Raw genomic sequence first — 9,904 nt, 5'->3', positions numbered from 1 at the left:
AAAAGAAACTTTAGCAATTCCTCTGAATTTTTCTTGGATGAATACACTCTCTTCTCTGACCCCACCCACATATACAATCTGGATGATTTTATTCTGCTGGGTTTTTCCACAAAATTTAATGCAGCTGGCAAAATACACAATTTCTCTTGCCTGATGGCAGACATTCTCTACTTCATTTAATGTTAACTACCTTAAAGGGGGCTCAATGTTTTAATAACTCTCTAGTTCCTTAGATCTTTCAGAGCTTTATGGCACTGAATCCCTAATTAGTACGCTACAGAATAGCTTATAAGAACTGAAAAGGGACTTCTGTGTATCACTCCTGCTGATGGCTTAAGTTCGCATAGAGGTAAAGAGTATCCCCCTCCAGGGCTTTGTCGTGCTTGTTACTTATGTACTTGCCTACTAATAACAGTATAATTACCTAGTTTTCAGCCTGGACGCTTCCGTCTTTTGCACTAGAAACCCTGCTATGTCAATCTCAACTGTGCAGCATAAAAAATAAATGCTAAACTAGATTTATTTTTTAAAATCACGAAGACAAAAAATAAGGAACACCAGAGAAATCCCATTAGTAACAGTAATATAGACACTACAAGAAAACGCTCAGATAACAATTCTATTAGTTTTAAAAAATCTATTTTATCTACCAATGTCACATTTTTTGAACTATTTGGACATTGTGAACTAGGTTTTTGTTCTTTATGTATCAGAAAAAAGTGCCAATAGGTGTATAAAATAGCAATATAAAACCAGAGGTTGCTCATAATGGTTATAAATTCTCCTTCTGTAAATATCTTAGTTCAATACAACAAATATTTATTAAATAATGAATAAGGCACTGAACAACTAACTATAGGCATAATATGGATGACCACTCAAAGTAGCACCCCCAGTCTAAGAACCAAAAATGTCTCCAGACATTGTCAAGTCTCCCCTAGGGGGCAAACCCACTTGCAGTTGAGAACCAGTGGTCTAGGTGAGTAGTCGTGCCATTAACGCGGGCCTCCAGAGGAGGCGCCAGTATAGCTCTGACCATAATCTCAAATTTGAAGGGGTTGCACATTCTCCCTGCAAATTGTGGCAAACCTGTGCAGTGGAGCAAATGGGACCTTTTCACGAACATTCATTTCAGCCTTAGAGATCTCGCTCATATCTTTCTCTAGGAGTTATATGTTCCCCAACCACGGATGTGTACAGTTCTCAAATGACAAGCCATTGCATCAATCAGGAACAGTAGTTTCTTATAGACAACTCACAGAAAAATCAACTTCCAATGAGCTTCTACATTATCTCTATATTTGAAGTAGTACCTTTGAGTGGTCATCCATATTATGCCTATAGTTTAATTTGAAAACTTGAATATTATAACTACATAGCCTGGTTAGTAAAGTTTTAAATCTATTTCTTCATTGTACTTTTATATTATGGTCTGCCTTATAATAAGTTTTCTTTTTATTTTCCTTTTGCTCATTAGTTTTACTTATGGTTTACAATATTAATATTTCCCAATTCATTTTTACTTGTTAATAGACTATATTTGTCAGCTCTGGATATTTTTTATGTTTATATTTTTATGTCTTATTTTAAAATTTCAAATGTTAGGTATTAATTATATGCTATTTTTAAAAATTTAGGCCTTGTTCAAGATATTTAGTCCAAAAGTAACTATCATACACTGAATGACATAGGAATTTTGATTTTGTAGCTATACCCGATGTCATTCTATAATATAAACAATTTGGACATTGTTATCTGGATTTTCATTCTTTATGCACTATTTAGAAAAAATAACAAATAATTAAAATCCATTGGCTCCAACAGAGCAGAAGGAATGAGGGACCTCAAAAATCAAGCTGCCCAGGCTACCCTGGGGCCGTCTGAAGGGCCTAACATTAGAGCAGTAGAAAAATCAGGGAGTTAATTTCTTATTATAGAAAACCACTCCTCACTACAAACTTATCTATATCTAAATATCAGCCTCATCACATGTTGTGGCCTTTATGGGAAATAAACTACATTTTTAATATATAACTCGATACCATTCAAGTCCAGTCCAGGTGATACCTGAACTTTCCAAGGCAAAATTAAGTGCTCTAACCCTGCTTAGATACAGCACAGATGTTAGTCCCACTCTTTAGTCCTTATTTCATTCTCCCGTTAATCAGAGAGAGGTCTAGACATTAAGTTGCCCCACCATATTTAAGCTCCAAGTGTTTACTCATCTTTCAAACCTAATGAGGCTTAGCCTATAACAGGGCTTCACTATTTCTTGAATGAAAGTTGTTACTTCATTCTAAAAACAATGTTCAGAGTCCCCATATTTGAAAATGTATCCTCATTCCTATCCTTTGGGATTTATTAAAAGATTAGGTGAACAGATGTGTACATTCTATAAAACTGACTAAATTTACTATAGTAAAGTTAGTGTTCTTTTCCATTTTTTTTTTTGCTGAGGAAGAATCACCCTGAGCTAACATCTGTTGCCAATCTTCCTTTTTTTTTTTTTTTTTTTTCTGCTTGAGGAAGATTAGCCCTGAACTAACATCTGTGCCCATCTTCCATTTTGTATGTGGGTCACTGCCAAAGCATGGCTGATGAGTGCAGGCTGGCCCCAAGTAGTTTTCCTTTTTCAAAGATGACACTGCTCTGCAAAATTAGAGTACTTTCTCAGTTGCACAGCAGTAAGACAAAAGTTGCGTTGTAAAATTCAAATGTTTAATTTTTTTTCAAAATTTAACTATATTAATGAAAATAAATTATATTTAGACCACCTTCAATATTTGTACATCATCTTTATACAACTATAACAGTGCTTTCAAAAGACACTTTGTAAAAGACATTAACTTCACAATTAAAACGTGTTTTAAAAATGGCTGAACAATAAGAACATTAGTCTGAAATATATCTCATAATGCTGAGAGGTATGCTATTCCTTGTCAAATTAACTGTATTTGTATTCAAAATAACATGGCTTTTAACTAAAGACAGTTATTTCTTGTCCATTTCAGTGATTTCCTGGATCCAAAACAAAATCTGTGTATTTATTTCTTTGAAAACATCATTTGTTGACCGTCCTTTCACTGCCATGGAATGATTTGCCTTCTCAATCCAGTGGATTTTATTAGGAGCTTGCATTTTCTGTGCCACTTTTTCCAACAAGTTCTAAAGGGAAAAAAGAAGAGGATACTAGACTAATGGTCTATTGGTGTTTAGTAAAGATTCTCTCCCGCCCCACCTATACTGTGATCCATTTGCTAAATATTCATTCAATACCTACTCCACAGACTACTTCTGAGGCAATGGAATATGTAAGGAAATGTGCACAGAAGTGGCATGCCACGTCTCTCAGATACAGCAATACCACAGAACAGATCAAGTATTCATTATTGATGATAAAAAGTTAAGTAAATTCAAGCAAAAAAATTCTTCTAAAAATTTTTTCACAAGGAAATTATATGGTCTGGGAAATACACTAACATTCAATAATATTTACAAGTTACCAACTTTTTCTCAAGAGTCAATTTTATAACAAATTGAAGAATCTGCTTGAATGTTGAAATGATAAACCAAATGTACAGTCTAGTAATCACAAAATCACAAGATTCAGATATTCATCTTTCATTTCCCAAATAAGAGTTAATCCATTTACCAACTCTCTTTCCAGGGAGATAAATTTTGTTGGTATGCTTATATTTTTAGGTTCTCCAAAGCAAAAGTGTTATTAAGGCACAAAACTAGCATCCTTTTAAAGGGACTGAATGTTGCAGGTAACATCTTGTTCCCAAGATATTTCTGTCTCTCATTCTTTCTCTCTCAGTCACACAAACAGCAAGTTATAATTCACCTTTTCACACATTTCATCCGCTGAGCCTGACACAAACAGTACAGGTTCTTTTATACGAAAGAGATCTTCATCTCTAAGTTTATGCTGCTGCTTTGGATGGTGCAGGGGATAAGAAATACAAATGAGACCTCGAACAAAATCGTCAGCATCATCTGGCTCAATATGACACATTACAGAAGCAGCTGCTCGTGAGCCCATTGAACGACCTAAAAACAATTAAAATTCAGTTTAAAATGTAAACACTCACATAAAGTAGTGGTGATAATGTGGCAAATTAGACTTCATTTACTGTTCATTCATCATATTTGTATATCAACAAATCACTTAACTCCAAAAGATGGCAATTAACAAGTTGCAATACACATAATGCACACCTATATCCTTATGAAGAGCTAAAAACTAATCCTCAATCAAATGAAAAAAAAAAGGAATTATTTTTCTAAAGAATACTTAAAAGAGGTGAGGACAATTCTTGTGAAGGAATCATTTGAGAGAGAGAGAGTGATTCAGGGATATAAACAAAAAGGAGAGACCTTTAGGTTACAATACATATGTATGAGGTTTAAATTTGCTTTAAATATATAAAGTACCTCGATATACTTATATATCAAGTTATATAAGGAATGTAAGTTATATAAGGAAGTGACATACCAAAACAAAACAAAAAAATCCTAAATTAGTTTCCTGTCATCAATTAATTTTAATTCTCAATTACCTATTCCTATATTAATATGAGTAGATTTAAAAACAAGTATTCACAAATATTGCAACTTACCTCCAAGGAAAACACCTGCAAGTCTGTATTCTCCTGAGGTCCTTAGGTAATTCTAGAAAAATCCACCAAAAAATTATCAATTCTTCTCCCATAAAATATTCCACTGGAAAACCAACATTTATTTCTCATCGTTACTGAAACGTATGAAAATCTTTGCAAAGACAACCACAAAATCTTATGGGATTCTTCTTGAAAGAGCTAACCAGTTCTTTGTTCTTCTGGTCATGCCTTCACTATCAAATCGTATGTTGGGTAGTACAGGCAAATATGTGAGCAAAAAATCACTTTACCTGTCTAAAAAAAATCAAGTACTAAAATATTTTTAAAGAACAAATTATGTTTAAAAAAAAAAAAGCCAGTAAAAGCTTCCAACTAATATAAAATGATACTAATAATACTAATATCTAATTTAAAGTTCTGAAAAACTTAACAAACTTGAAATAATTTGGATTAAAAGAAATTTCAGATTTGTTTTATCCAGGGATTTTAGTTTCTAAACGACATACACAGAAAACTATGCTGTATCTGTACATTCATGGTATAGTGGGCAAAATATCCAGAACTATATTCTAAAGTTATATAATTTCATTAAGAAAATTACATCATAAGTAGCTTCCTTGGCAGTATTGTGGAGGAACATTTATGACATGAGCATTCATCTCCATGGAAACTAACTGATGGCAAAAAAGAGAAATCTGACCACTACACAGCCTTCAACTACAAACCACTACTGTTGAGTTTCTAAGAATGCTCATTAAAAGATTTTTAAATTAAACCAAATGACTGCTAATAAAATTTATCTTAAACAGAATCCTGTTATAAGTAAAAATAAAGAAATTTTCTTACCAAAACTGATTTATATGCCTTAATTCTATGTACAATATTAAGGCCTTTACAGGTAAATCTCAGGCAAAAAAAACCATGAGATGCAAGATGGGATGCCAGTGACATCAAATGAGGAAGATTCATATCTCCTGACGCTCCATGTGTAAGAATTATTCCATATGTTAAGTTCTTGTTAGGTACCAAACAAACAGCATCTAGTAATTTATTTCCAAAAGGTATTTTTAATTTAACCTGGAATTCAAGAGAATAAAGGGATCAAAAATTACTTCCTTGCCTATTCAGACAACTGAATAACTATATGTGTTTGTGTTGTGAGACCCATGATTCAAGTCATGGCCTCCAAATAAAAAGCACTGATATTAATAAGAGCTAATATTTAAAAAGTTCTTATTGTGTGTCAGGTACTATTATAAGTGCTGTATATGTATTAAGTCATTTAACCTCCCTAATAATTCTATGAGGCAAGTACTATTATTATCTCCATTTTATAGATGAGAAAACTGAGGCACAGCAGGGTAAGTAACATGCCCAAAGTTGTACAGCCACTAGCTAGGATTCCAACTCAGGCAGTCTGCTCCAAAGTCCTTACTCTTAACCACTAATATTACACTGTCTTTCATAGTACAAGTTGAAAATAAGAAAATTACTCTGGAGCCATAGGACTACAAACAAAAAAAAAGGAACTCTGAAGATGCAAAACATATGAAAATATGTATTACCTCTGTATGACTCATTTTCACTGTTGAATAACAAACTTAGAGTGCATTACATCTGAGAAGCAAAGGACATCTCCCTGAAAAGAAGATTCTGTTGTGAAAGGTGGGTTGGCAGACATGGATATGACACAACAACCATGAATGAACACATTCAGTAGCTGCACACATTTAAAATGACTTCTCTAAGAACTGGTACCTTTACATGTGCTTTATTTCATTATTTTCAAGGTTCCTATGGGCACTCAGAATTGGCTATAGGGCGAGGTGTGGAGCTGGCAGATGTTATGTAAGATAAAGCCAATGTGATACCTTGACATGGAAGCCTTAAGAAAATTCTTATCGAAGTAGAATGCTGTATCTTGGCGCATATATATATATATATATTTTTTTTTTTTTTTCCCTAAGCATCTTTATTCTCAACCATCTTCAACTTAATTTCACAGCATCTTTCTATTAACGCATTTCTTTCATGATTTTTATTCCCAAGTCTTCTTGCCACCCTGCAATAGAAGTATACATCCACACTCTCTGTCATGTGACTTTGCAGAGCCTTCCAGTAGGCAGGCAGAGTGTATGTCTCCACCCTCTTGGCTTTGGGCCTGGCTATGTGACTCACTTTAACTAGTGAAATATATGTAGAAGTTTCAATGTGCCACTTCTCAGCTGAGGCATGGCAAATTTCCAGAAGTCCTCTCCAACTCTCACCCTCAGCCATGAGAAAAGCATGCTCCAGGTATTTTTGTTTTTTCAACCTAGGTCCCAGAATGAAGACACATGGAGCAGATCTGAACTCAAAACTAAAGTCTGGAGTCCAGCTTAGTCCAGCCAAGATCTAAACCACTGAAGAACCATGAAATGTTGACCTGAGGAACCAAGAGCATGAAATGTTGTAAGCCACTGAGATTGGGGGTTGTTATGCAGCATTCCTTCCTATTGTAAGAGATTTTTTATTGTTCAGGATATTACCAACATCAGGATCTCCATTATTCATCCATTTTTTCCCATTAACCCTTATTCATTCATTCATTGAATAGATAACAATATGGTTCAAAATTCAAAAAGCACCAAAAATATACAGTGAAAAGTCTCCCTCATTCCACTTTTGCCTTGCCATCCAGATCCCCTCTCCAAAGGCAACCAATATTACCCACTTCTTGCATATCTTTCCAGATATTTTATATATATATATACACACACACACATCTCCTTTTTCTTTTTATACTCTGGTGATATATTTTTCCGAAACATCTCCCCCAACTTAACATATATCTTGATTACTCTTTTCTTCATACAACTAGCTTCTTTCATTTTTTTTATGGCTGCAGATTATACCAAGGAAGGGCGGTACATAATTTATTTCACCAACCATCTATTAATGAACATTGTTTCCAAATTTGCTAAAGCAATATTGCAATGAGTGGCACCATCCTTACATTATTTTCACATGTCTATAAGATAAATTCCTGGGAGAGGAATTACTGTGTCAAAGGGCATATTCATTTGCAATTAATTTTTTTAAGGAATACATTTTTTTGAATAGGTAATATATGTACATGGTAAAAATTTTAAAAGAACAAAAATGTAAATAGTTAAGTCTCCTCACATTCTTTTCCCCCAGCCATGGAGTTCCTTTCTCTTCCCAGAAGCAACCACTGTGATCAACTTACTGTGTATCTTTCCATATATGTGACCGTGTGTGTAGAAGAATTCTCTTGCTTGAGCCTGAATTCTCTTATTAGTCTGGCTGTAAAGTTCTGGGATTCGAGTGGGAGATGGAGGATGAAGGACTTCAGCCTTCAGTGTCCCTGTTTTCATAAACACTGCCCCATAATTAACTGTGCCTGGGGTGCCCTGGTTCAAAGATCCTGTTTTATCTTCTCAAGAGAATAGCCTCAGTCTTCTAACAGGAGAAAGGCAGTCACCCCACAGTGTGCAACGGGGAAGGAGAGCTGGACATCTGCTTCTCAAACAGACTTCCCCTCAGTCATCTTTATTTAAGCCCTCCACGTCCATCCCCAGCACCATTACCTTCATCGCCAGTGCCCAAGGTGTCCAGTGCTGCCAGTTTCTATGCATTTTGAAGGTTCTGTGGTTTATAGAGAATTATTCCACAGTTCGCCCTGCTGCTGGTTTAGAATTGCACTGCGGCTTGCTAAGACATTTGCTTTCTAGAGCCTAATATTTTATCGCTATTGTTTCCTTTCCCACTCCCTCCATCCTTGTGGGCTTATGTCTTTTAAAAATCCATTTCCTGCAATTTGAGTGAGATTTCAGGAGGAAGTAAAATGAGACACATGTATTCAACCCACTGTCTTAACCTAGGATGCTGTCCTATTCCTCAACAACTTGTTTCTCTGTGTGTTTTCTCAGGAAAACTCTACTCCCTCCCAGACTTCATGAGGAACAGTCTGTCCTTCACAACCGGTGCACATGTTCTAGACTACAGGAAACACCGAAATCGTTCCAGGATGTACTCCCACCGCAACCTGCTCTAGACAGGCTAGGTCGTCATCTCTGGCTCCGGAGTCAGAGAGGGCAGGGTTGGCCGGGCTCGGCCTCCACGTCTTCAACTGCCAGTGGAGACACCACGGCCGACCTCCTAGAGACGCCGCGGCGATTCCTCGACCGTCTCTGCGCTGCATTTGGCAGCGTCCCCACCGTGAGCCTTCAAGAGGGTCTTTCAAGGCTACTACTCAGAATGCAATCAGCGATCACACTTATGCCGAAGGGTCAAAACGCCACAAGCTCCGTAACCCTCAACCGGAGAGACGCCTGTGATTATCCGCTACGTCGGCAGCAGGACGCTGGAGGTCGGCGGCAAACAAAACGTTAGGAGCTCAAGTCTTCAGAGGGTCGCAAACCTGCCAGGTCCACGACACGCACCGAACGGCGCAGGAGAAATTCGGGGCAGGTCTCCGGGAGCCTGGGACTCAACGGCCCCTGAGAATCGTTTCAGCGGCTCCACGGGCGCTCGGGCTCGGGGCCGGGCGGGCGCGTCCCGAGGGCCCGCCGCCACGCCTCGGAGCTCGGAGGCTGCTTCGGGCCAGCCGCCGGGACCGGCTCGTGCGACCCAGGCTGGACCCGTCCGGCTCTCCCCGCCCGCACGCCCCTCACTCCGGCGTCCGAACGACGCGCCAGCGGCCGGTGCTCGCGGGCACCGAACTTCCAGCGAGCGCCTCACGAGCCGACCAACAGCCCCTGAGGGGTCACGGCCGCGAGCCCCAAACCCCTCAGGCGGGCCCGCGAGGCGCGCTTCCCGCCAGCACTCTCTCGGGGAGCCGTCCCCCCATGTGGCGGCGCCAACCGCCGCCGCACTTACCGGATAGGAGAGTGGCCGGGGACCTAACCGCCCTCACTCCCTTCAGGGAGCAAACCACCACGCTCGAAGGGACCGCCTCGCCGCACCCGCCAGCGCGTTCCGCGACTGCGCATGCGCACCCTGGCCCCGCCCCCGGGCGCGGGCCGGCGCGCGGGGCACGCTGGGAGCGGGAGTTTTCCCGCCTCTGCCCGCGGTGACCCGGCCGAGTGTGCCCACCGACCGGTGGGTAAGGAGCTACTTCCAGTCGCCGCCTCAACCCCGACTTACTCCATTCTGGACCCTTCCCCATCCCAGCCACTCCGTTCCAATAGTTGCGCAGGTCAAAAAACTGGGGTCAACTCTGTTCGCTTTATCTCACACCCCGCGATCAATCCGTCAATCGTTTGGGCTCTATTTGTAAT

At 39.1% G+C, this 9,904-nt stretch overlaps 1 protein-coding gene across 2 annotated transcripts; it reads right to left on the bottom strand.

Annotated features, from left to right (window-relative positions):
- Window positions 1-502: 502 nt before the first annotated feature.
- TEX30 (testis expressed 30) lies at window positions 503-9,590 on the bottom strand. Of its 2 annotated transcripts, none has more exons than XM_004423156.3 (6): window positions 9,504-9,590; window positions 6,188-6,261; window positions 5,469-5,699; window positions 4,623-4,674; window positions 3,848-4,053; window positions 503-3,165 (listed from the first exon to the last, which is right to left on the bottom strand). In XM_004423156.3, the coding sequence occupies exons 2-6, from the start codon at window positions 6,200-6,202 to the stop codon at window positions 2,992-2,994; spliced, it is 678 nt and encodes a 225-aa protein (XP_004423213.1). In that variant the 5' UTR covers window positions 6,203-6,261; window positions 9,504-9,590; the 3' UTR covers window positions 503-2,991. The 2 variants fall into 2 exon arrangements, with proteins under 2 accessions (XP_004423213.1, XP_087292000.1); XM_087435874.1 differs by lacking the exon at window positions 9,504-9,590 and adding an exon at window positions 7,852-9,120.
- Window positions 9,591-9,904: the final 314 nt, after the last annotated feature.

The sequence above is a fragment of the Ceratotherium simum genome, chromosome 10 (genome assembly GCF_057802395.1).
Source record: "Ceratotherium simum simum isolate JZ-2026a chromosome 10, ASM5780239v1, whole genome shotgun sequence".
In the NCBI taxonomy this organism is placed as follows: Eukaryota; Metazoa; Chordata; class Mammalia; order Perissodactyla; family Rhinocerotidae; genus Ceratotherium; species Ceratotherium simum.
This window is presented reverse-complemented; position numbering and strand designations above follow the sequence as displayed.